Consider the following 27,927-nt stretch of genomic DNA (forward strand, 5'->3'; position numbering starts at 1 on the left):
GATGACCATAGGGATTGGGGGGGTAGGAGAGGATGTCAGGAGAATAAGGAGAGCAGCCCAGATAGGAATAAGGACATCACAAGGTTGGGCATCTCCCTTAAACTGGAGCTTCTGGGAGCAACCAGCCAATCAGGGGAAGAGGCAACAAGGGCACAGAGTACATCCAGTGTGAGGAGTCCAGAGGTGCAGGAACCTCCAGGGTGAAGAGGTTCTTGTGGCATGCATGGTAGAGGAAATACAGGGGCCAGGAGTACAGCCTGGAGTGGGCTGAAGTCATGGTCACCCACATGCTGCTGCCAATGGCCCTGAGAATTTTGACCAGCATCAAGGAAGACAATATGGATCACCTTGACAAGACAAGGCTCTTCTTCAAACAAAACCCACCTTTGACCCAGCAATGGCACTTCTAGTACTGTATCCCAAAAAGATCATAAAAATTGGAAAAGGACTCACACGTACAAAAATATTTATAGCAGGTCTTTCTGTGGTGGCAAAGAATTGGAAATTGAGGGGATGCCCATCAATTGGAGGAATGCCTGAACAAGTTGTGCTATACGAATGTAATAATGGAATATTATTGTGCTATAAGAAATGATGAGCCAGCGGGACTTCAGAAAAACCTGGAAAGACTTGTATGGACTGATGCTGAGGGAAGTGAGCAGAACCAGGAGAATGTGGTACACGGTAAAAGCCACCTTGTATGATGAATAACTTTGATACAGTTATCTCTTCTCAGCAATGCAAGGATCTAAGACATCTCCAAAAGACTCATGATGGAAAATGCTATTCATATCCTGAGAAAGAACTGTGGAGTTTGAATGCAGATTGAAGCATAATATTTGCTATTTTTGCTCCGCTTTTGTTTTGTTTCTTCTTTCTTGTGGTTCCTCCTACTGGTTCTAATTCTCCTTTACAACATGACTAATGTGAAAATATGTTTAATAGGAATTTACATATAGAGCCCATATCAGATTGCACACAGTTTTGGGGAGGTAGGCAGAGAGTTAGGCAGAGAAATTAAAACTCAAAAGCTTGTGGAAGTTAATTTTGAAAACCAAAAATAAATTAGTTTTTTAAAAAGCCTATGAGCCCTCCTGCCATCAAGAGACAAAAAAAAATAAAACAAAAGAAAAAACAAAAATAGTCAGCTCTTCTGACTACTCTCGTAGGTGTCCTACCCTCTTCCTTCTGTTTGTACTAGGCATCCCAGCAATATTGAGTGCCAGGATTCTTAATCTGTTGTCTATGAATTTGGTTTTTTGAAATGTTTTGAAAACCATTTCAATACAGTTGTTTTCCTTTGCACTACTATGACTTTAATACATTAAAAAATATTTTCCCTGCAAATGAAAACATCGCTGAGGTACCACACAATATTTCATGAAAATTTCAGTCATGTTTCTCATCACTCCCTTCTCTCTGCTAATGTCCTTTGAAGACCCCTGCGAACCCCCTGGCTGGTACATGCATGCACTTTGCTCTGTCTGTCCCACCCCCACCATAGTTCCAGTGATGGAACTGTGAAGTACTCTCAACTCTACCAGTATTTCTGGATAGAAGGCTGATGGGGGAGGGGAAGGGAACAAGCAAGTATTAAGCACTTACTGTATGTATACCAGGCACTGGGCTAAGCTCTTCACAGATGTGATCTCATTTGATCCTCGCAACAATGCTGGGAGGAGAGTGCTATTATTACCTCCATTTTACAGTTCAGGAAACTGAAGGAGACAAAGGGAAAGTGATGTGCCTGGAGTCACCCAGCTCTTCAAGGTTAGAGTCTTCTCCAGTTTTCTTTGAGTTCCTTTCAGCCCTGCAGATGCTCAGGGTACTTCTCACTTCCAGCTTTGGGACAGAGAGAAGATGGAAGAGGCCAACTCCACCTCAGGTAGCTGAATGAAATGGCTGGGAAGACTAGGCAGAGCTGGCAGTCTCTATCATGTTTCTGTCCCCAGTTTGTTACTCTAGAGGCTCTGGGGAGTTTCTGCTTGGAGGAGATCCAGGACCCTCTCTTTGGGCTGAGTGAGTTGCCTCGCTCCCAATGGGAGAGCTCCTTGACTCTGTTGGTTGGTTGTCGTCCTTCTTGCTTTAAGAGGACCAAAACTACTTCACTATGTTAGAGCCAAGTTACGGCGTTCCCAATTGTTGATCTGACCAAGATAAGCTTGGAATGCTCTGAGTTTTCTTGGATTTAGCAGTCTACTTTACAAAGTTGTCTGCTTCTGAAAAACACTTTCTTGAGTCCAAAAGGGCCTGACCTAGACCCCTGTCTGCAGATTGTCCAGCCTGGTCTTCTCACACTGAGAGGGGCCTTTCCACCTTGTTAGTGAGGCAGATTGACGGGAGGATTTGTCTACTGGTTGGTTGGTTCGAATAAGTTCATTTGCCAATTTCTAAGTCATGATCGGCCCCTTGATTTCTAGGCAACACTGCTCAGATACATTGGTGATAGGACTGAATATAATTTAGTGATGCCTGATAAAAAATCTTATCACATTGGCCTTCCTGTAATTGTTTCACATGATGAAAGACTTATCCTGTTAACTTTGTGATTATCACAGCTATGGGAAGAACATGAAACACGTGTTCACATGCCATTTGTTCTTTCTACATTTACACAAAACTGTACAAGATATGGGCAGTGCAGTTTATGAGTTAGAGGAAGCAAAATTGCCCTTGATGACCTGAAAGGGAAAATGAATCCTCCTGGCACTTGGTTAGAGAGAAAGCTCACTTAGGAATAATATGATTTAAAAAAAAATTACAACTATGACAGGAATTCTACATGTGAAAGTCTTAATTCAACTTGGGAATTTATAGAAAATTACTAAAATATCCCCCAAAGTTATATATTTTGCTTATATATGAAAAAGATTCTCTGTATATTCAAATATAGTTTAAAAATATTCAGTAATTTGCTCTACCTTTTTCAATCTGTTCTCTGTTACCTCCAGCATTAAATTAAAATAGCTCATTTAGGACCACTCCTTTCACATTGTCTTTGGTCATTGTTTTCATGGGCAAAACAGCAGAAATTCTAAGGCTATTAATATAGTTATGGGTTATGTGAGTCAATTAGATAAATGCTTTACCTATCAGGAAACATTTGGAAGCCAATGCCGTATATCCTAGTCCCCAAGAGGATATAGTCTGATCTTCTTGCTTTTCCCAAGGTACACTGTGCTACTTAATTAAGAATTAGAGCTGTTTATATCTTTATCACTTCTCTCCTTAGCAGATATATCTTATCCACACATCACAGGAGGTGAAAGGTTTCATTAGGTAGAAATAATATGAAATGTTAAATCATAACTTTTTACATAAATATATAACTGTGAAACCAAAAGAGCAAGGAGATGGCAAATCTAAGAACCGATTCACCCTAATAGCCTAAGTTAGGAAATTGAGGCAAGTCATGGCCACCAATTCAGAAGATTAGGGAAAGACCAGTAAGCAGTCTCCTTTATCCTTGCACCTTCATCATAGGAGACTGATTGTTGCCAAGTGGTTGTAACAGCAAGACTCAGCATAAAACCTCTGAGGTTCACCTGCCATGGTCAGAGAAACTGGCTCTAAATGGAGGAGGAGTGTCATGGTTATAATAATATCCTCAGGCCTTGGACTAAAGGTACAGAATGAACTGTTATAACACAGGACAAAACTCCTTTAGCTCTATTTGATTTCAGGTAACAGTCACAAATACCTTTTGGAAAAACTAATTATGCAACAGAATTCTGTGTTATTTAAAATGTCTCACTGCAAGGCACATGATCTACCAGGTGGGAAATTTTCCTTTTCAGAAAGGAAATAGAACAGTGTCAAAACTGAGTCAAGCAGCTCCTGCTATTATTTCTGAAAGGCTCTCCTCCTAACTTTTGATGTATCTACACACACCTGCATGACTTAGAATTTGAAGAGGACACTTCTTTTTTATTTCTTTTATTTTATTTTTAGGCAATTGGGGTTAAGTGACTTGCCCACAGTCACATGGTTAGTAAGTTTCAAGTGTTTGGTCTGAGGCTAGATTTAAACTCAGGTCCTCCTGACTTTAGGGCCAGTGCTCTATCCACTGTGCCACCTAGCTGCCCAGAGAGGACACTTCTTGTGAGAAGCTCTTGGCATTTTCCCTTGAGTGGTACGGTATTCACATAACATTCATTCAGACGTTATATGTGAATTCAATACTCAGAGCTAATCAACTTCCAGTGCCAGTTAATGGTTCTTTCCTGGAAGAAGAAACAACAAAGAAGACTGCCCCTTGGCAAGTCATTTAACCTCTCTCAGTCTCAGTTTGCTCATCTGTAAAATTACGATAATAATACCACCTATCTCCTAGGGTTTTTGGGAGGATCAAAAGAGAACACATTTGTACAGCACTTTGAATATCTTAATACTTAATACATCTGTGTCAACTAAATGGTCATAAGATGTCCACCTGCTCTTGTTGGAGAGAAGAGGATGGTCCAGAGGTACAGAAACCAATTAGGGGACTTTCCATATTACACGAAACTCTCCCACACATGCTGGGTTTGGTCATGGAACTTGAGCAAAGCAGGATGAAGATATCTTTGTCAGCATTCTTGTGGTTGTGCAAGTGAGCTTCCTCACTGGTAAACAAGTGGTGAACATGGGATTAAAGTTTGAGGCCTGCTATAAGACCTCTGTTATCTAATTATCCCTATATGATATATGTAAAATATCAAGCTGATTAATACTCATTGGAATAGAGTAGGAGTCTAAATGAATCATTTCTCACTATTGGCTTTGGAAAGGAGAAGAGCCACTTCTTTTGAGATGCAGTTTCTGAAAGAGATGGTCAGGGAAAACACCTGAGAATTCAGAAATCAGGAAGATGGGGAAAAGATGAGACTCAAGAAATGGACTTTTTTTCTTTGATGACATATGAAGCAAAGTTCTTAGATGATAGGGGCGTCCGGAGGGTATCATGGAATATTTGAGGAGAAATGAGAGTGTTTGGCACAAATACTATAGTGAATGGATTGGGAAGCTATGAAAGGACTGCCTTGCTGCAGTGAGGGCCCAACTGAGTTTATGTAACCCAAATTGGAGATCCTTTCAACCTAGTTCCCTTCTTTCCTGAAGTTTCATTTGGCAGCATGCGAATAGGACTACACCTACAGAAGACTGGTGTTCTATTAGCCACTTAAACAACTGAGTGGTTCTTCATCTTTATGTATCGACTCACCAGCTGTGACAGAGAACATTGGGAGTATTTCTCACAAAACTGTCTCCTAGACACAACTGGTGCTTCGTGTGGGGACAAAGGGCACCATTAAAAGCAACTTACATAACAAACAGTAAGCATTATGATGTTCTGTGAAATAAAAACAAGTGAGAGCCATTCTCTCTTCTCCCTTGGATTCCAGTGCCCAAATCACCATCTTCTTCTCCAACTCAATCCCTCCTCCCACTCTAGGCGACAGCAATAAACATGGTGCTGCCCCTCCCACAGGCTGGCCTCCCATTGCTTTAGCTTCCTGACATCCAAGTCAACAGGTTCAACACATGTCAGCTATGCCTTAGCCTCCCATGGGGATGGTTACACACTAGACCACAGTATCACTCAAAACAGTGTTGCCTCCATTATCACTTAATGTGTACTTTCCTTGAACACCTTGTCCTCTTTATCCATCATCATGGATAGTCACCATTATCCGTATCCTTAACTGCTCAGAATGCCGCAGATCCAAACTCATCCCTTCCTTCTCAGCCCTGCACAGAAAGTCCGCCCAATGTGTATATGGACTTCTTCTGACACTGTGTGCACACCAATAGAGGCCTTAGCCTTTCTGGCAGCATGCCATTGTTCTGGCTACTAACCAGTCTCTTTCTCTTCCCTGTTATATAGCTATTCTGTAGAAGAATGATGTAATTATTAAGAGGAACAAGAAGAAAATTTTAGAAAGTAAATTGGATTTTTATTTCCTACAATAGATAGTAATGGTTTGAATTTTCTCATTAAAATAAGAATGTTTCCAGAAACAAAGGATTCTGATTTTCAGGTCTAAAAAATCAATGTAGCAAATAATAACCATAACTCTAGTTTAACAAAAAAGGAACAATTCCATAAAAACATACGCTGTCATAGGACAGAATGACAATGCAAGCATTTGAATAAGGCAAACATTGACAATGGTAAACACTACCCAGTTTTAAATTTAAAATATATCAAGGTGCAGATAAATATCTATTCTATATACAATTAGCTATACGTAACAGGAAAATCAAATATAGTCATGAAAACAATAAGTGTGAATGGTTTAAAATATTATATTACATCTGAAATGAGTTACCAAATGAAATAAAAAATGGAGTTCATTATTATGTTGCTTACAAGAAACACATTCAGTGAAAATCAATTTAAACTATATGTGCTTATCTGTATATGTAGCTAAGTTTTTTTCCCTCTGTATGAATTTTCTGATGTTGAAAAAGACTTGTATTTTGATCTAAATCCTTCTCACATGCATAATGTATGTATGACAATTTAGTCCTATTTCTATAATGATCAACATATCATTGGACATATTGGATACTTACAGAAGCCTTTCCCACATTCCTGACAATTGCATGGCCTCTCTCCAGTATTAACCTTCTGAGAGAGGGTAAATGTTGGAGTATTCCTGAAGGCCTTCCTTTGGTCACTACATTTATCAGAATTTTCATGAGTATGAATTGTATGGTGTACAATCAGTTTTGAATTCTGATGCTTCTCCATAATCAACACATTTATAAGACTTCTCAACAGTATGCACATTCCAATGTACATGAAGGTCTGAACTGTGACTGAGGGCTTTCCCACATTCATCACAGTTACAAGGCTTCTCACCCATATGAATTCTCTGATGTAAAATAAGTCTTGAGTTTTGGATGAAGGTTTTCCCACAGTTAGTGCATTTTTAAGGTCTATCCCCAGTATGAATTCTCCTATGTATAAGAAGAATTGATTTACAACTGAAGGCATTTCCACATTCTTCACATTTATAAGGTTTGTCTCCAGTATGAATACTCTGATGTACAGCAAGTGTTGACTTACAACTGAAGGCTTTTCCACATTCATCACATTTATATGGTTTCTCTGCAGTATGAATCCTCACATGTGCAATAAGGTTTCACCTTTGACTGAAGGCTTTCCCACATTCTTCACATTTATAAGGTTTCTCTCCAGTATGAGTCCTCTGATGTACAGTAAGTGTTGACTTACAACTGAAGGCTTTTCCACATTCATCACATTTATATGGTTTCTCTCCAGTGTGAATAATCTGATGCACAATGAGACTTGAACACTGATTGAATTTTTTTCCACATTTATCACATTTATAAGGTTTCTCTCCAGTATGAGTCCTCTGTTGTACAGTAAATGTTGACTTCTGACTGAAGGCTTTCCCACATTCTTCACATTTATAAGGTTTCTCTCCAGTGTGAGTAATCTGATGTAAAATAAGTTTTGAGCTGTTAATAAAAGCTTTCCCACAGTTACTGCATTTATAAGGTTTCTCCCCAGTATGAATCCTCTGATGTTCATTAAGTTTTAATCTCCGACTGAAGGCTTTCCCACATTCATCACATTTATATGGTTGCTCTGCAGTATGAATACTCCCATGTACAATAAGGTTTGAAGTCTGACAAAATGCTTTCCCAATTTCATTACGTTTATAAGGTTGTTCTCTAACATGAATTCTCTGATGTAAAATATGACTTGAGCTTTTACCAAAAGCTTTCCTCTCCTGTAGAAAGTTTTTCTCCAGGGTACATTTGTGGCATTTTATTAAATCAAGCGAACATAAAATGCTGCAAATGCAAATCCTGTTTTCCTGAGGCCTCCACAACTAGTCCTCACATGTTTCTACTTCCCCATAAACAGTCATAGAGATTAATCTTTTTGCTTCTTTCTTCCTCAGAAATATGCTTTGTAGAGTTGCTTCCTCAGTCAGGTCTAGACCCTCAGTCTGAAAGAGATGAAAGTAATGTGTAAGCTTCCCTGTGATCTCTTCTAGGGGAATAGTCACTATTCTAATGGAAATGAAGTCAGGCAGCTATCCTAATGACAATAAACATAAAGGGTATGGCTTTGAGTTCTCTCAAACATAGCCTTGAACTCAGGGGAAAGGCAGGGAAAAACTATAGAGCTAGGAAAGACGGCTGACCACTACACAAAGTGAACACAGAGCTCAGAAGAAATTTTTGTAGGGAAAGAATAATGAAGAATGATGAGAGAATAGATTTGGGACTCCATAATCCAATCCATGGGAACTTCCCAAAACTTCCTACAAGAGTTCAAGGAAGATGAAGGAAGATGAGAGGAAATATCAGAGGGAGAGCTGGGCTCAGTGAACATCTAAAATCAGAAGTTGATCCTATCAGTCAAACAATCAGCTTCTCTTAAGCACCTGCAATGTTCCAGGTGCTGTGCTAGAGATTTGGAATCCAGAGACCCAAGCAAAAGAGCTTGCCCTCAAGGAGCTTACATTCTATGGGAAGAGAGCATGAATACATCTAAATATAAACGCAATTGTCCTCAATAGCAGGTCATTTGTGGGGAGGGGATGAGGATAGGCTTCCTGTAGAAGATATCAGGTTGAGAAGAATTCTGAAAGAAATTTTACATTACTAGAGGTAGAGGTGAGCACAGCCTGTGCATAGCTTTGGAGACAGAGGATTGAATGGGATGTCCCAGTGAAGACTTCTCAGTGTAATTAAGGTTTGGGATAAGGCTGAGTGGGAAGAGGGGTCCCGTGAAAACTTCTTAGAAGAATAAATAGAAATTGTATCAGACTCAAGACAGGCATAGCAGCCTAACAGGCCCAAGTTTCGATTCAGTAGAAATCACCCGATTTACGGGAATTCAACCCCAAGTACCCCCCTCTTATGCCATTGTTCAGTAGTTAAAGTTTGACAAGCCTGAAACTCCTGAAGAAACCCCCCCTGTATTTTCTTGATGCACCTATTGCTATATTTTGGTCACGCTTGACTAATTGCTTCTTTGGTATTACTTCAGCAAACTAAGAAATATAGATATGTATATTGCGTTCATTGTCTTGTTTTCAGTTTCTATGGTACATTGAGACTGTGAGCCAAATAGTGGGTGGTTGGTGGGAGGGGGAAATTTGCCCATTAGGGCTATTTAATCAGGTCCTGTGCTCCTGTACTGTGTCTCCTTTCATTAGAACATTCTAGTGGAGGGACACCCAAATCTCCAGGGTTGAAATAATAATAATAAATTAACTTTCTGTTTCTCCTTGGATACCTCTGTGTGTTCTTTAATTTAAGTGGTATCCCACACAGTATGGAGTCCTGAGTTAGTGGACCAGCAGAAAGGCCTATTAAGAAGGACTCTGAATTTTGTGGAAGATTGTGATGAATATTAAAGCCTGGAAGAGTAGTTTGGAACTGGGTAGAGAGGGCTTTAATTACAAAACAGAAAAGTGTACATGAAATTCTAGAGGCAAAAGGGAGTCCTTGGATTTTACTGAGCAGGAAAATGACAGTCAGACTCTAGCATTAGTGACAGAAGGCACTATTGTGATCCAGAGAACCCTCGTTTAGGACTCAGAAGATGTGGTTTCCACTGTTAGACCAGCCACTTAGTACCTGTACAATTAGACATTGGGTCAATGCATTGACTTCTCTGGGTTAATATTTCCTCATCTGCTAGTTGAAGATAATGTTCCACAGAATCTAGAGGCAGGGAGTGAGTGAAGGGGAAAGATCATTGGACCTCGAGTCAGGAAGACTTGAGGTCAAATCTGACCTCAGATATTTCCTACATGAGTGAATTTGAGCAAGTCACTTCACCTCTGCCTGGCTCTGTTTCCTCAATAAGTTGCTGTGAGGCTCAATGAGATGATATTTGTACAGTACTTAGCACTGTGCCTGGCATATCATGGTTGTTGTCCTTCATTCTCAAAGAGGACCAAAATGACATCAGTACATTAGCTAAGGTACAGAGTGTCTGACCATGGATGATCAGAACAATACAAGCTTGGAACACTTTGCCACAGGTCAGACACACACAGTCAATGTGAATGTTTGAGATGGATTCTCTAAGTTTGTGCATCTCACATTTCTTCAGAGCTACTTCAATTCTGCTTTACTCATAGAGCACAGCACCTTCGCTGATGAGTGCACACCATGCTAGGCAATCATGTGCCAGTGTCTCTCATGTCTTGCAATGAATTTCAAAGTTCTTTTTTTTAATGCTTTGTAAATGCTAACTTTGTTATTCAAATGACAGTCAAATGTGTTAATAATAACAGTTTTTTCAGGTTATCTGTGAACATGACATACTTAGTATTCTAAATTTGATACCTTCATCCAATGACCTACATGTTTCTAGAGGAAATGAATCATCATTTCTGAAATTCTTATCATAAAAAAAAAGGAAGACATAAGAAGGGTACCATTATGTGGAAGGATGCCTCATAGGTTCTCCTTGAGGGGTTAAACTGAAGGGGCTGATAGAGTTAGTTTTACCTTGTGACAAAAGGCATCAGGAAATATTGTTTTGAAGGATTTTTGTTTCTACAATATTGAAATACTTGATAATTATTTGCAAAACCAGATGAAGGTGAAAATAATTATATCTTGTGATGTAACAACTACTGTGAAAGACGAGGTAAAAAAAATTATCTGAGGAAGTTCATATGATTTCCAAATTAAATCAAAATTTACTAGCAGCCTTTTCTATAGAAGAAGACACTGGCCTTGGACTCAGTAAATCTTGTTTCTAAGCCCAGCCTCTGGCATACGGGAGTTGTGCAACCATGGACAAGTCACAACTGCTCAGTATGCTCCACCCACCCAAAGGTGACTTTCTAACACTGCAAGTTACAAATGAGTTGTTGATTGGCAGAAGTGTGAGGACAAGTTTCACATAGGCATGAGTTATCAACACCTACTGAAGAGCTGTATTGCACCCAAACACTTTAACATTCAACTACTTCAATATGAGAGTAGTTAGAAGAAAGGTCAATGGGGGGAAAAATTGGAGAAATTTTTTGGTTCAGAAGTAAAGAACCAAAAAGACAAAACTTTCAAGATAATATGGAAATGTCATATTCCCATATCACAGATATTTTCATTCAGAAGAGAGTCTTGAAGGACCCAATTATATAAACACTAATTCAATTCAACAAATATTTATCAAATGCCTACCACATGAAAGGCACTATGCTAAGAGGTAGGATACAACATTAGCAATGAAAAGCATGCCTATCCTCAAGATGCTAACATTCTCATGGGAGAAATCAAATAAAAAGACTAATCAATATGGGACAATTTAGAAAATGGAAAGTGGTACCAACAAAGGAAATTCAAAGGGCTTCCTAGACCAAGTGGCAATTGACTTGGGCCTTGAAAGAAGCCAGAGATTCTAAGAGGCACAGCTAAGAAAAGAGTTTGTTCTAGGTAGAGGGGATAGATGTACAAAGGCTATGAAAGGAGATGGAATGGGTGTAGGTAGGTGGCACAATGGATAGAGCACCAGCCCTGAAGTCAGGACGACCTCAGTTCAAATCTGGCCTCAGCTAAATACTTGACACTTACTAGCTTTACGACACTAGGCAAATCACTTAACCCCAATTGCCTGGAAAAAAAAGAAAGGAGATGGAATGGCAAATTTAAAGAGCAGTGTGGAATCCAGTCTGCCTTGAACATACTGAGGGAAAGGAATTAATGAAAAAATATTCAGGAAATGTAGGCTTAAGACAGAATGTAAAGAGTTTTAAGTGCCAAAGTGAGGAGGTTGCATTTTATCCTAGGTGCAACCTGTATTATCTTGGTGTTAATTGCTAGGCCAAAATTAGCACAAGCAGCAGAGAATTGACCCACACTTTGTTGCATCTCAGCTTCAGAGTCTGCATTGAGTGCACAATCACCTGCAAACAAAAAAATCGTGTACCAACTCTCCCTCCCCTTTAGTCTCAGCTTGTAGCCTTTTTAAATTGAGTGATTTACAGTAAGTGCAACAGCTGACCTTGATAGCCTGTTCATCCTCATAGAAAATGTGTGACAGCATTGCTGAAAACATCATGCTAAAAAGCATGGGAGCACGCACACAGACTTGTTTGACTCCTTTGGCGACTGGGAGAATGTGACAGCATTATACATTATCCAGATCCCTGACAAGCATGCCATCTTGAAATTGACGTAAAATACTGATGAAATTCTGTGGACAACCAGATTTTGATAGAGTTTTCCACAAGCCTTCTTAACTGATGTATCAAATTGCTGTACCTTCCTGATGAAAAGATCAGAGATCAACAGAAAATTTGATCTTCAAATACAAGACTCAAGAGAGACATAAAAAAGGTAAATGGGACAGAAAGTAACAACATATTGTTAATAAGGACAAACTGTTTACATCCCTAGAAGGGAAGATGACAAGTGTAACTCTTGAGAACTGTATTGTTATTACACCATATTCAAGGGGTATATATAAAGGGGGTGGAAATAAGCTGACTTTGACATGATGACACAAATAAATTTTTTTTTAAAGCAATTGGGGTTAAGTTACTTGTCCAGGGTCACACAGCTAGTAAGTGTCAAGTGTTTGGTCTGAAGCTGGATTTGAACTCAGGTCCTCCTGACTTGAGGGCTTGTGCTTTATCCACTGCACCACCTAGCTGCCCATTAGGAAGACTTCAATAGAGGACTAGATAGCGGTGGGGGTTTTTTGGGGTTTTTTGGCTAGGCAATGGGTTTAAGTGACTTGCCCAGGGTCACACAGCTAGTAAGTGTCAAGTGTTTCCACTGCTCCACCTAGCTGCCAAATGAAAATAAATCTAATAAAGTGGGTTTAACAGATCCGTGTTAAGTGGATTAATCTGATCTAAGAAAATCTACTGAGAGAAAAGGGAAGGAGGCAAACAAGGGTAAATTACCTTACAGGAAAAGGCACAAAAACCTATTACAGCAGAGGGAATGAAGGGAGGGAGATGAGCATTGTTTGAACATCACTCTCATCAGATTTGGCTCAAGAAGGGAATAACATAATTTTAACTAGCCCTATAGTCAGTAGGAGGGAAAAGGGGAAAGAAAAGGAGAGGAGGAAGGAAGAAGCAGTAAAGTAAAGGGAAGAAAAGGAAAGGGATAATAGAAGGGAGGGACTGAGGAGGGTGGTCAAAAGCAAAACACTAGTGAAGGGGGAAAAAAAAGGAGAAAGAAAAGCATAAAGGGGGGGGAAAGGATGGAAAAAGACACAGATAGTAATCATAACTGTGAATGTGAATGGATGATCTCCCAAAATGGAAAGGAGCAGAATAGATTAAAAACCATAATCCTACAACATGTTGTTTACAGGAAACATATTTGAAAAAGACCAACACACAGCAGGGTAAAGGTAAAAGGCTTGAGCAGAATAATATGTTCAGCTGAAGTTAAAAAAAAAAGCAGAGGTAGCAATCCTGATCTCACACAAAGCAAAAGCAAAAATAGATCTAATCAAAAGAGATAAGGAAGGAAACTACATCCTGCTAAAAGGCACCATAGACAAATAATATCATTACTAAACATATATGCACCAAATGGTACAGCATCCAGATTCTTAGAGGAGAAGTTCAGGGAGTTACAGGAAGAAATAGACAGCAAAACTATACTAGGGGGACCTCAACCTCCCCTCTCTGCACTAGACAAATCTAATCACAGAATAAGCAAGAAAGAAATTAAGGAGGTGAATAGAATATTAGAAAAGTTAGGTATGGAGAAAACTGAATGGGAATAGAAAGGAATATACTTTTTTCTTGGCGGTACATGGCACATACAAAATAAATGACTATGTACAAGGACATAAAAACCTCACAATCCAATGCAGAAAGGCAGAAATATTAAATGCATCCTTTTCAGATCATGATGCAATAAAAATTATATGTAATAAAGGGCCATGGAAAGATAGACTAAAAAATAATTGGAAACTAAATAATCTAATCCTAAAAAATGATTGGGTCAAACAACAAATCATAGAAACAATAATTTCATTCAAGAGAATGACAATAATGAGACAACACACCAAAATTTATGGGATGCAGCAAAAGCAGTTCTTAGGGAAAGTTTTATATCTCTAAATGCTTATATAAATAAAACAGAAAGAGGAGATCAATGAATTGGGCATACAACTAAAAAAACTAGAAAAAGAACAAATTAAAAATCCTCAACTAAACACCAAATTAGAAATATTGAAAACAAAAGGAGAAAAAAAGAAAACTGAAATTAAGGAAACTATTGAACTAATAAATAAAACTAAGAGCTGGTTTTATGGGAAAAAAAACAATAAAATAGAAACCTTTGGTTAATTTAATTAAAAAAAAAGAAGAAAAAACCAAATTACTAGTATCAAGAATGAAAAGGGTGAATACCACACAAGGAAGAGGAAATTAAAACAATAATTAGGAATTATTTTGCCCAACTATATGCCAACAAATTTGACAATCTTAGTGAAATGGATACATATTTAAAAAATATAAATTGCCCAGATTAACAGAAGAGGAAGTAAAATACTTAAATAACCCCATCTCAGAAAAAGAAATTGAACAAGCCATTGATGAACTCCCTAGGAAAAAATCTCCAGGGCCAGATGGATTTACATGCGAATTCTATCAAACATTTAAAGAACAATTAATTCCAATACTATATAGACTATTTGGGAAAATAGGTGAAGGAGTCTTACCAAATTCTTTTTATGATACAAATATGGTGCTGATACCTAAACCAGGAAGAGTCAAAACAGAGAAAGAAAATTATAGACCAATTTCTCTAATGAATATAGATGCAAAAATTTTAAAAACATTAGCAAATAGATTACAGCAACTTATCACAAGAATAATACACTATGATGAGGTGGCATTTATACCAGGAATACAGGGCTCATTCAATATTAGAGAAACTCAGCATAATTGATCAACAACAAAACTAATAGAAACCACATGATCATCTCAATAGATGCAGAAAAAGCTTTTGATAAAATACAACACCCATTCCTATTAAAAACACTAGAAAGCATAGGTATAAATGGAGTCTTCCTTAAAATAATAAATAGCATCTATCTAAAACCTTCAGCAAGCATTATATGTAATGGGGACAGCTAGAAGCATTTCCAATAAGATCAGGGGTGAAACAAGGATGTCCATTATCACCACTGTTATTCAATATTGTACTGGAAACATTAGCTTTAGCAATAAGAGAAGAAAAAGAAATTGAAGGCATTAGAATAGGCAAAGAAGAAACAAAGCTATCACTCTTTGCAGATGACATGATGATATACTTAGAGAATCCTAGAGAATCAAGTAAAAAACTACTTGAAATAATAAACAACTTTAGCAAAGTTGCAGGCTATAAAATAAACCCACATAAATCATCAGCATTTCTATATATTACCAACAAAGCCCAACAGCAAGAGATAGAAAGAGAAATCCCATTTAAACTTACTGTAGACATTATAAAATATTTAGGAGTCTACCTCCAAAACAAACCCAGGAACTCTATGAACACAATTACAAAACACTTTTCACACAAATAAAATCAGATCTAAATAATTGGAAAAACATCAGTTGCTCATGGGTAGGCCGAGCTAATAAATAAAAATGACAATCCTACCTAAGCTAATTTACTTATTCAGTGCCATACCAATCAAACTACCAAAAATTATTTTATAGAGTTAGAAAAATAATAACAAGATTCATTTGGAAAACAAAAGGTCCAGAATATCAAAGGAACTAATGAAAAGAAATGCAGGGGAAGGTGGCCTAGCAATTCCAGATCTTAAATTGTATTATAAAGCAGCAATCATCAAAACTGCTTGGTACTGGCTAAAAAGGAGGTGGATCAGTGGAATAGGTTAAATATGCAAGACACAGTAGTCAATGACTATAGTAATCTATTATTTGATAAACCCAAAGACCCCAGCTTCTGGGATAAGAACTCACTCTTTGAAAAAAACTGCTGGGAAAACTGGAAAAGAGTATGGCAGAAACTAGGCATAGACCCAAATCTCACACCATATACCAAAATAAAGTCAAAATGGGTTCAATTTAGATATAAAATACTATAAGCAAACTGGGAGAACAAGGAATAGTTTACCTATCAGATCTATGGAGAACAGAAGAATTCATGACCAAACAGGAGATAGAGAACATTATGAAAAGCAAAATGGATAATTTTGATTACATTAAATTGAAAAGTTTTTGCACAAACAAAGCCAATGCAACTAAGATTAGAAGGAAGGTAGAAAATTGGGAAAGAATTTTTACAACCAGTCTCTCTGATAAGGCCTCATTTCTAAAATATATAGAGAATTAAGACAAATTTATAAGAATACAAGCCATTCCCCAATTGATAAATGGTCAAAGGATATGAACAGCAGTTCTCAGATGAAGAAATTAAAGCATCTATAGTATTAAAAAATGCTCGATCACTATTGATTAGAGAAATGCAAATCAAAACAACTCTGAGGTACCACATCACACCTATCAGGTTTGGCCAACATGATAAAACAGGAAAATGATCAATGTCGGAGAAGATGTGGTAAAATTGGAACATTCATGCACTGTTGGTGGAGTTGTGAACTGATACAACAATTTTGGAGAGCAAATTGAACTATGCCCAAAGGGCTATAAAAATGTGCATACCCTTTGACCCAGCAATAGCACTTCTAGGGCTGTATCCCAAAGAGATTATACAAATGGGAAAAACACTGACATGTACAAAAATATTTATAGCAGCTTTTTCTGTGATGGCAAAGAATTGGAAATTGAGGGGATGTCTATCAGTTGGGGAATGGCTGAACAAATTGTGGGATATAAATGTAATGGAAGACTATTGTGCTATAAGAAATGCTAGGCAGGCAGAATTCAGAGTAACCTGGAAAGGCTTGAATGGACTGATGCTGAGTGAAGTGACCAGAATCAGGAGATCATTGTACATATAACAGCCACAGTGCATGATAACTAATTTTGAGAGACTTAGCTCTTCTCAGCAATGCAAGGATCTAAGACATCTCCGAAAGTTTCAAGATGGAAAATGCTATCCACATTCAGAGGAAAAGCTATGGAGTTTAAATGCAGATCAAAGCATACTACTTGCTCTTTTTTCTTCTGTTTTGTTTTGTTTCTTCTTTCTTGTGTTTCTTTCTGTTGGTTAGAATTCTTCTTTACAACATGGGTAATGTGAAAATACATTCAATAGGAATGTATCTGTATAGTATATATCAGATTGTGTACCATCTTAGGGAGGGAGAGGGAGAAGGAGAAAAATTTGAAGCTCAGAAGCTTATGGAAGTGATTATTGGTAATTCAAAATAAATTTATTTTTAAAAATTAAAATTAAAAAAGAACTATCTGGTAGTGGCTAAGAAATAGAAAGGTAGAACATTGGAATAGACATACAATTTTCAGCAGCAAATAAACATAATAACCTCATAGTCGACAAGTGTAAAGGCTTAAAATATTTGGATAATTCTTTTTTTGAGTAAAAAATGTTGGGAAAACTGGACAGCAGTATGGAAGAAACTGGGTATGGACCCATATCTCACACCATTTACCAAGATAAGGTCAAAATGGAAACATGATTAAAGATTTAAAGAGAGATTTTACAAGAAAATTAGAAAAACATGGAACATATTACTTCTCAGACTTATGGAGAGGTGAACAATTTACTAATAAACAAGAGAGAGACAGCAAAGTTAAGCATAAAATGAGAATGGGGAAAAGAAAAGAATCTATGTGTTCTAATACATTTATAGCAGCTCTCCTTGTGGTGGCAAACAGCTGGAAATTGCAGGGATGCCCATCAATTGGAGAATGGCTGAACAAGTTTTCCTATATGCTTGTGACAGGATACTACTGCACTTTAAGAAATTATGAGTTCAGCGATTTTAGAAAACCTAGAAAGACTTATACAAAATAATGGAGAATGAAAGGAGCAGAACCGAGAAAACATTGTGTATAGTAATAGCAATATTGTTTTTAAAATGACTTTGAGTGAATGTTATTTTGTCTATTATAGATACCCAAATTAACTATAAAATACATATGAAGAGAGACGCTATCCGCATTCCGGAGAAAGAAGTGACAAACGGAAATACATATAGAATAATTTTACACATGTATACCTATTTGTGTAGCCATCTCTAGTGCAGAAGAGGGCAAGGGAGAAAAAGAAAATGGAATGATAAGTTTGCATATTTACAGTATTTTGTGCCTAATAGATTTAAAGTTTCACATGTAATTGTCTTTTTTATTGTGCTATGTTGTAGAAATGTTTGTTTTGTTCCATAAATTAAAAATACAATAAAGAGAAACTGGAAAATGGTCTAGGTGATGTCTCTTGATTCCTGCATACTTTGGATTGAAGTGAGGCACAGTTGCACAAAATCATCATCTTCACTCTCTCTGCCAGAGTCCTCACAGTCCAGTGCCAGAGCAGAGCCAAGATGAGTGGTGATAGCATGAGATGCAGTGGATGACCTTGGCGTCTTTGATGTCTAACCAAGCTCTAAGTGCTCCACAGCACCTGCATTACCGCCTTCGTGGCCATTGGAACACGCTGTTCTCATCTGTCCATTGTACCTGAGGAGGTCTTCCTATGCTTGGGGTAGACACCCCCTAACTCACAGACAGCTTTCAGACCACTTGCTTACACTCAACCTGGTTTAGCCCACCTGCCCAGTGCTGCGCATGCTTCGGCTTCTTGGGGCCACAGGTGACAGGTGGATGAGGTAGACAGCAAAGGTGGAAAGCTCCCTGAAAAGGGCTCAGCAGCCTGTATACCAGAGGTACTAGTCTTTCCTGACACACCCTACACACCACCAGGCATATAATAGGCTCAAATAAATGTTTGCTGCAATTATTTTATGCACTTATCCATCCAATTATCTATTTGTTCATTTGTTTATTTATTATTACTAAGTCTGATCCTCTGAAGCTTCCAGATTCTCCCAATAGTGTTATAGCACATTTGATACAACTCAAAGTCTTCTCTGAACACAAATAATCAATGAACATGTATTAACATGCCTACTATGTACCATGCACTGTGCTGAGTGCTAGAGATACCAAAAGAGGCAGAAATTAGTCCCTACCCTCAAGAAGCTCACAATCTAATGGGGAGACAATGTGGAAAGAAATTTCTATGAAGGAAGCAGAAAGAGAATGAATTGGAAATCCCAGGGAACAGCTCAGGGTCTGTCCCATAAGGGCAGCCCCTCCTGGTCCCCTCAACCCTTGTCAGTGTTGGGGTCTGTCTCTCCTCCAATTCCCTCTTCCCTTGTCTGTGTATCTCAGGGTAGATGGGAAGCTCCCAAAGGGCAGGAAGTGTGGGCTTTGGCCTCTGACTCCCCATCACCCAGAGCTGGGCCTGGTACCTAGCAGAGGCTTAATGGATGAGGGTGATGTTGTAGAATTTTGTTGGGGAACTGAGGTCCCCAGAAGAAGCTAGGACCTCCTTTCCTCTGAAGTCAAGCAGTGACCCTCAGCTGACTTCTCCAAAGATCCTCTCTGGAGGCCTCAAGTTCCAGGTCATTGCTTTTCATCTGGACATAAGGTGGGAGACCTCTCAGGGATGTAGGTTGGGGGGAAGGGGTATTAAGTGAGAAGGACCAAAGAGGAGGGGGAGGGACAGTCTCAGCTACAGCAGGGACAGACCCCTCAGGGGCCTTGGGCTCAATAGAGAAGCCCCAGGTTCAGATCAATGGGACAGAACAGAGCTCCTACCTGGAAGGACTCACCAGGGCTGAGGGCAGCCTGAGGATTCTCCATCAGACATTGCAGGCCATGTGCCTCTTGCTTCCTCATCTGGGCTCCTCCTCTCAGGGTTGTGAAGCTCTAGGCCTCAGGCTCTGAAGCTTCTGCCTTTATCTGAGGCCTCAGCTCTGCTCAGACCCATCCTGAGCCTGCTGGTCTCAGCTCCAGGTGTTGGGCTTTCCCCTAATTCAGGCCAGGCTTATACCCTTTGATGAAAGAGCCCTGGGGTGAAGGGCACACACCCTTAGAAAGTTGCCATTTCTTTGTCTAAGCTATTTCTTATCTATAGCCCAGCCTGGAGCAAGGTTTTTTTTTTTTGCATGTGACTATTAACTGGTGAAGAGAATGGTGATGTGTGCCTGCATGAGGGGCAGAATTGGTAAAAGAATCTTCGTAGATGAGAGAAATTCTTCATTGTTTCTTGGAGAGGGTCACCCATAATGGGAAACTTTCTTAGCCACTGACTCCAGGAAGGAGAAAGAGAGAAGATTGCTTGCAGACATGTAGGGGAAGCTGGCTCCTCAGGATATCCCTGATTTCCATTGGCTTCCCTAAAGATTTCTGGGAATTTTCCCCCAGATAATATGGAAGACTTGGCTCTTAGTTGAGCTCAGATAGCTTGCTCCCAATTGGGAGACATTTTCTCTATACTCTAACCCACACAGCTTCTCTGATTTTGATTAGATCCTGTTTGATCAAATAGATTTCTTCAAAATTGACTATTGATAATGACCTTTTGTGCAGCCATGATTTAAAGGGTCAGGTTCAAATGGTTGAGTTTAATCTATGGACAGTCCTTCCCCCAAATGAAAGAGTGGCCAGGAATGAGGGCTTTGGGGTCAGAAGCAATCATGCTCCCAGACCAGCAATATTTGAGGAGACAAAATGTGTAATTGTAGATGAATATGGAGAGGAGAACAAAGTCAGAGTGGCTAGCCAGCCTGGGCCCTTCTCCTGCTCCCCTCAAGGCAGGTTTCACATTCTCCTTTGGAGTGGGAGGACTGGCAGAGATAGCTCCTTTTCCTCCTGGGAGATGCAGTTAGAGTTCTGTATCTTACATGAGCAGCCCTTACACACCTTATACCTAAATTGGGGAGGGGGAGGAGATGGAACTCTCCCTGCTGGGATCCCTCCCCACCCCACAATCTCTTTGATGTGCCCAGAAAGCGGGAGGTTTATGGGAACAAGAGAAGGTGGGTAGTGCAGATTTTGCCTCTATGGAGAGAAACCTTTCTCAGCATGAGAGCTGTCCAAAGCGGTCAGATGCTGCCTCAGGGTGGGGCTGGCTTCTGCCTCCCTGGAGGGGAGCACCTGAGAAGCAAATAACCCCTTGTCGAGAGTGTTCCAATGGGTCTGAATACCGGGAGAGATTCCTCCTGGCCCTGATTGTAGGATTCTCTGCAGTTCAGCTCTTTGGGGAGGACATCCTTTGCCTTTCAGCATGTGTGTGTCTGTGCCATGTGGGTGCACCTGCATGTTAGGTCTGTTCCCTGTCCAGGAGTTTAATTTGGATGGTAGTTTGCCCCCCAAATGTCACTCAACCAACTACAGAATCTTCCCTGGAGACCTGGGCACTGTGGCTTCAAACAAAGTCAGAGGGACCTGAGTTCAAATCCAGCCTCAGATACTCACTGTGACCCTATTAACCTCTGTTGCCTCATAAAAAATACGACAGGAGAAGGGTGGATCCCCTGAGGACTTCTGAAGGGTGAGGAAAGAAGCAGCAGCAAAGGAACAAGGAGCCAAAGAGACATTGAACATCAAGGAAAATGGGAGATGGTAGAGGTGAACTTCTGCCAAGAAAGAGAAGGGATGACATTAAAATGGAAGCTCCTTGAGGGCAGGGACTGCCTTTCTGTCTAGCACAATAACAGGCCTTTATAAGGGCATGTTAATGTGACCAAGCCTTACCTGCCATGATCTTTAAAAAGCAGGAGGCAGGATCACCCTTTTGGAGGTGTGCCCAGGCACAGCTGTTGTTGCTTTCTAAGCAGAGCCCCAGGAGGGAGGGCTGAGTGCCTCTGCCCAGAAACCAGGTGTCCAAGGTGCCCTGGAGCAGTGGTGTCAACCTCAGATAGAAAGGGAGGCCACCAAATGGGACATGAGGATTCCTGCTGGCTGCACGTTGACTTAGAAAACCACCCATTAATATTATCTAAGTTTTATTGTATTCTATTTCTTCTGTAAAATCTTCATGACTACACTCAGTCTGGCTCAGTGAGCACTGGGGAGTGTTGGGGCCACATGTGGCCCCTCTGGGCTAGAGGGTCCAGTAGTATAGGTGCACTGTGGGGCTTTCTTGGGGCTGTTTGAGAGGTGGACCACTGGGTAGTGCCCTAGACACAGGTTGAAATCCAACCTCAGAAATGTAGCTGTGTGATTCTAGTCAGAGAAAAGACTTAATATGCATATACACCCATGTAATGGACACACATACACACCCAAAGAGACAGAATTCCATCCCCAGAGTCCTACACTGAAGACAGTGCCAGAGTCAGAAGGGAAATGAATCCCACCCCCTCCACCCCCCGGCTAATGCTGACCCTGTGCAGCATCCCCTAAGAGGGCTCATTCACTTCTCAGATGCTAGCCTCCCTGGAGGCATTTCGAGGTAGCCTTTGTTCCCTCATAACCAAGCAGCCTCTACCTGCTTTGGACACCTCTCGTACTCAGGATGGTTTCCTTTCATAGAGGCAAAATCTAGCCTTCCCACCTTCCTGGATTATAGGGAAAGCAAAGAGAGCCTGGGGAGAGTAGGGGTCCTTGTAGGGAGAGTTCCTTCCCTGCCCCCTCCCCAAATGAGGTGTAAGGTGTGTAAGGGCTGCTCATGTAAGATACACAACTGTACATGAATTGTCTAACTGCATCACCTGCAAAGAAAAGGAGCTATCTCTGCCAGCCTTCCCACTCCAAAAGAGAATGTGAAATCTGCCTTGAAGGGAGCAGGAGAAGGGCTCCAGGCTAGCTGGCTGCTCTGTTCTACACTATCTATTGGACTAGAATCATTTAGCTTCCCTAAATATTGCTGTCTGGGAGCATGATTGGTTCTAACCCCAAAGCCCTCATTCCTGGCCACTGTCTCTTTAGGGGGAAGGGACTCTCCATAGATTATGCTCAACCATTTGACCCTTGCTCACTAAATCATGGCTGCACAAAAGGTTGTCACCAATAGTCAATACTGGGTCCTCAAGCAGGACCCAACCCAAATCAGAGAAGTTGTGCAGATTGGAGTATAGAGAAAATGGCTCCCAATTGGGAGCAAGCTATCTGAGTTCAACCAAGAGCCAGGCCTTCCATAACATCCAGAGGAAATTGCCACAAGTCTACAGGGAAGCCAATGGAAATCAGGGACATCCAGAGGAGTCAGTTTCCCTTAAGTGTCTGTAAGGGATCTTCTCTCTTTCTCCTTCCTGGAGCCAGTGGCTAAGGGAGTCTCCCAGCATGAGTGACTCTGTCCAAGAAACAATGAAGAATTTCTCTCATCTACAAAGACTCTTCTACCAATTCTGGACCTCATGCAGGCACACACCAGCATTCTCTCCACCAATTAGTCACACGCAAACAACAACAACAACAACAACAACAACAAAAATCCCTGCTAAATTGTGACCCAGTAATCTATCTCTCATAGACAAAGAAATACAAACTTTCCAAGGGTGTGTGCCCTTTACCCCAGAGTTCTTTCCTCAAAGGGTGCAAACTTGCCCTGAATTAGGAGAAAGCCCAACAGCTGGAGCTGAGACCAGCAGGCTCAGGATAGGTCTGAGCAGAGCTGAGGCCTCAGATGAAGGCAGAAGCTTCAGAGCCTGAGGCCCAGAGCTTCACAACCCTGAGAGGAGGAGCCCAGATGAGGAAGCAAGAGGCACATGGCCTGCAATGTCTGATGGAGAATCCTCAGGCTGCCCTCAGCCCTGGTGAGTCCTTTCATGTTAGAGCTCTGTTCTGTCCCATTGATCTGAACCTGGGACTTTTCTATTGAGCCCCAGGCCCCTGAGGGTTCTGGCCCTGCTGTGGTTGGGTCTGTTCCACTCTCTCCTCTTCCCAGGTCCTCCTCACTTGACACCCCCACTAGCCCTCCAGGGGTCCCATCTCCTGTCCTGATAAGGACCAATGTCCTGGAGCCCACGCCCCCAGAGAAGGTCCTAGGAGGTTGTAGCTGAGGGTCACCCCTGACTTCAGAGGAAAAGAGGCCCTGGATTCTTCTGGGGGCCTCAGTTTCCCAGCAAGACTCCACATTGCCCTCATCCATTAAACCTCTGCTAAGTACCAGGCCCAGCTCTGGGTGATGGGGAGTCAGAGGCCAATGGCCCACAGTCCCTGTCCTCTGGGAGCTTCCCATCCACCCCAGGGCTCACAGATAAGGGAAGAGGGAATTGGAGGAGAGATGGACCCCAACACTGACAAGGGCTGAGGGGACCAGGAGGGGCTGCCCTTAGATGGCAGGCTCTGAGATGCTCCCTGGGATTTCCAGTTCATTCTGTTTGTATCCTGCTTGCTATATCTTTCTTTGCACATTGTCTCTCCATTAGATTGGGAGCTTCTTGAGGATAGGGACTATTTTCGGCTTCTTTTGGTATCTCTAGCACTCAGCACAGTGCATGGCACACAGGAGGCATTTAATACATGTTCATTGATTATTCATGCTTAGACAAAACTTTGGGTTTAATCAATCATGCTATACCCCTAGAATCTGGAGATTTTGGAATCTTCAGAGGATCAGACTTACTGATAATAAACAGATAAAAGAATAAATAAAATAACGATAGGAAACCTTTGTCTAGAGCCCATTATGCCAGGCACTGTGCTAAGCCCTTTACAAATGTCACATCATTTGACCCTCACAACAACCCTGTGAGGTGGGTTCTAATTGTACCACTGAGGAAACTGAGTCAAGCAGAGGAGAAGGGACTCACTCAGGGTCACCCAACTATGAAGTGCCTAAGGCTGAATTTGAATTTGAGTCTTCCTGAGTCAAGGCCCAGTGATCTCTCCCCTTCACTACCTCACTGCCTCTAGCTTTTGTGGGACATTATCTTCAATGAGCAGATGAGGAGATATGAGCCCAGAGAGGTCAACCCATTGTCCCAGTGTCCAAATGTACAGCTACTAAGTAGTTGTCTAACGGTTGAAGGCTCATCTTTTGACTCCTAAACCAGAGCTCTCTGGGACACACAGGTGTCTTCTGTTACTGATGATAGAGTCTGACCTGACCCCCCAGCCCCAATCTGACCAGCTCATTGTCCTGCTCAGTAAAATCCAGGGACTCCCTTTTGCCTCTAGAATACATACACTTTCCTCTTTTCAGCATTTAAACCCTCTCTGCTTAGTTCCAACCTACTTTTCCAGGCTGAATATTCATTCCGATCTTCCATGAAATCCATAGTCCTGCCCAACAGGCCTTCCTGCTGGTCCTCGCACACAGCACTCCATCCCCTGTCTCCAAAGCTCTGCAAAGGCTATGCTCACCTCTGCCTCTAGTAATCTCTAATTTCCTTCAGAATTCTGCTCAGCCTGCACCTCCTACATGAAGCCTTTCCTCATCCCCTCCCCACAAATGACCTATTCTTTAGGAAGGTTTCTTTGTACATAGCTGTATTCTTGCTGTCTCTCCCCTAGAATGTAAGCTCCTTGAGGGCAAGCTCTTTCCCTTGGGTCTCTGGAACCCCACTGTCATTTGTTGTTGTTATTCATCCTTCATTCTCGAAGTGGACCAATGACATCAGGAAGGAAATGTCTTAACTGGCAAGTCTATCGAATTTAAATAAGGCAGGACTTTGCAAAGTTACCAGCCTCACTCTCTCCTCCAGAGTCATCAGCATCCAATGGGAAGACATAGGTCAGGATGACTGATGATAGCCCTGAATGCAGTTGGAGACCTTTGCCTTTTTAAGCTTAAGTCTTTCCCAGGGATCAGTTTGCCTGAGACAACACCCATTCAGTGCTGCAAGTTTTGGTGAGAGTTGGGGCGAAGGACGGCCTGATGTGCCTTCACAAAGGAATCAATCTGCACCTTCTGCATGAATCCTTTCCTCGTCCTCTCCCCCTAAATGAACTGTTATTTAGGACGGGCTTGTTTCTACTTAGACATATTTATGCTGGATCCCCAAACTGTGGCACATTAGCTGAAGCACCAAAGGTGCTCGAGAGAAGCTGATTGGTGGACTGACAGGCCCAGCTTCTGATTTCTGACTGTTGACTGAGCCCAGCTCTTTCTCTGATATTTCCCCTCATCCTCCTTCACCTTCCTTGAACTCTTAGGGGAAGTTCTCATGGTTTGGATTGTGGAGCCCACTCTATTCTCTGATCACTCCTCATTACCCTTCCCCTACAACAATTCCTTCTGAGTTCTGTGTTCACCTTGTGTAGTGGTCAGCCTTCCCTCCCAGCTCTGTAGGCCTTCCCTACTTTCCCCCTGAGTTCAAGGCTATGTCTGAGAGAACTCAAGGCCATTCCCTTTCCCTATTGTCGGTATTGCTGTGTGTCTGACTTCATTCCTTTTACAATAGTTGCCATTCCCCTAGAAGAGTCACAGGGAAGCTTACATATTTCCTTCATTCTCTCTTCATCACCGAATCAAATGGTACAGAAGAAGATCTGAAATCAGGAGAAGCATTGGACCATTGCAATGATCTATGTATGAGGTGATGAAGGCCTGTGCTAAGACTGAGGCACTGTCTGAGTCTCCCCCCTTTCTCCTCCCCCCTTTCTCCTCCCCCCTTTCTCCTCCCCCCTTTCTCCTCCCCCCTTTCTCCTCCCCCCTTTCTCCTCCCCCTTTCTCCTCCCCCCTTTCTCCTCTCCCCTTTCTTCTCCCCCTGTCCTGTCTTTTCTCCCCAGTGTTTTGCATATGACCACCACCTCCCCCAATCTGACCTCCCTTCTATCAGCCTAACCTTTCCTTCTCCTTTTAACCCCTCCACTTTACTATAGGGTAAGATAGATTTCTATTCCCAACTGAGTGTGTATGTTATTCCCTCTTTGAACCAAATCGTATGAGAGAAAGGTTCAAGTGATGCTGACCCCCTTTCCCTTCCATTGTAAGATGATAGAATGGGCCGTGTGGTAGAGGACACTTATTATCATTGAAAACATGACAAGTAGAAGACTTTCAAAAAGAATGTAGATCGAGGATCCCATGATGATGCCCACATGGTATAGCAAAAAGAGGAAAAGGAACAAGACCATAGATTTCATGGTCTTCTTGTGGACCTCTGTGCTGGAGTCTGTGGAGGTTATGACCTTCCCCTGCATCTGCTGGGCATGCCTTCACAGGGAGAAGAGTAACAAAAAGCAGGAGATTAAGGTAGAAAATGAGGATAACCCCCATCCCCCGCCATGTAGTAGAGAATCAGATTGGAAAAAATGGCAGCATTTCATTCTTCATGTTTAGTGAGTCCCATTTGATTTATTTCCAGGCACAGCATAGATTTTATATATCTCAGTCATTTTCTTTTTCTATAGAAAACCGACAAATAAGGCAATGAGGAAGCAGATGCAAATCATCCTGAAGACTGTTTTGTCTTCCACTTCAGTCAGAGGAAGGCAGGGTGGGAAAAGTTGGCAATCTTCAGGAAGTAGAAGATGCTGAGGCAGGTGCCAAACCAGGCACTTAAATTGCTCGAGTTCCAGATAGGCTCTAAATATCTCATCTTACCAGAGGCGTAGAAATTGAGAAAGAAATTAACTTCAATGATTATAGGTATGAATGACCCCAGTGAAATGATCCTTGAGATGGCCAAGGCAGTGAGGGCTGAGTCCATTGAAGACAGTCTTCCAGTCTTGACCTAGTCCATGAAATTGACCAGTCAAACAAAGCCTTTGGCAAACCCACCCACTAGAAACTCTCCAGCTGCCACCATCACAAAGATGATCCCAATGGCCCCTAGCATGTCTGCAGGAAAAAAAAAAACACCTTTTAAAACACTGTAACTGAAATGTTTTCCCAGCCAATGTGATATGTCTAGCTCTGAAATGATAATTTTCTTTGACTTCACAACCACAGTCTCCCTCTTTGCCTAGAAAGTACCCACCTGTTATTATGAAATGGAGTCTCAGCTGTCTTCAGGACACCTGCTACTCTTCCTTTGATAATAGTCCAGGGAGTAATTTTAGCACTGATCCTGAATGTGTCCTTTGAACACGGCCACATGGGAAACTTCCATGTTATCCCTGATTGAGATGC

The 27,927-nt window shown here is 41.1% G+C and overlaps 1 protein-coding gene and 1 pseudogene across 1 annotated transcript in view; both read right to left on the minus strand.

The window, feature by feature from the left end:
* The window catches only part of LOC144454418 (uncharacterized), a 62,492-nt gene extending 43,807 nt beyond the window's left edge, over positions 1-18,685 (minus strand). Inside the window, 3 exon segments of the mRNA XM_078146288.1 lie at positions 5,609-5,618; positions 6,971-7,700; positions 18,668-18,685. Of these exon segments, the coding sequence (XP_078002414.1) occupies positions 5,609-5,618; positions 6,971-7,700; positions 18,668-18,685 (758 nt within the window).
* An 8,065-nt stretch (positions 18,686-26,750) lies between these two features.
* LOC144454419 (taste receptor type 2 member 7-like) lies at positions 26,751-27,634 on the minus strand (annotated as a pseudogene).
* Positions 27,635-27,927: the final 293 nt, after the last annotated feature.

This window comes from Phascolarctos cinereus, unplaced genomic scaffold (assembly GCF_003287225.1).
Source record: "Phascolarctos cinereus isolate Bilbo 61053 unplaced genomic scaffold, phaCin_HiC Scaffold_726;HRSCAF=1367, whole genome shotgun sequence".
Classification (NCBI taxonomy): Eukaryota; Metazoa; Chordata; class Mammalia; order Diprotodontia; family Phascolarctidae; genus Phascolarctos; species Phascolarctos cinereus.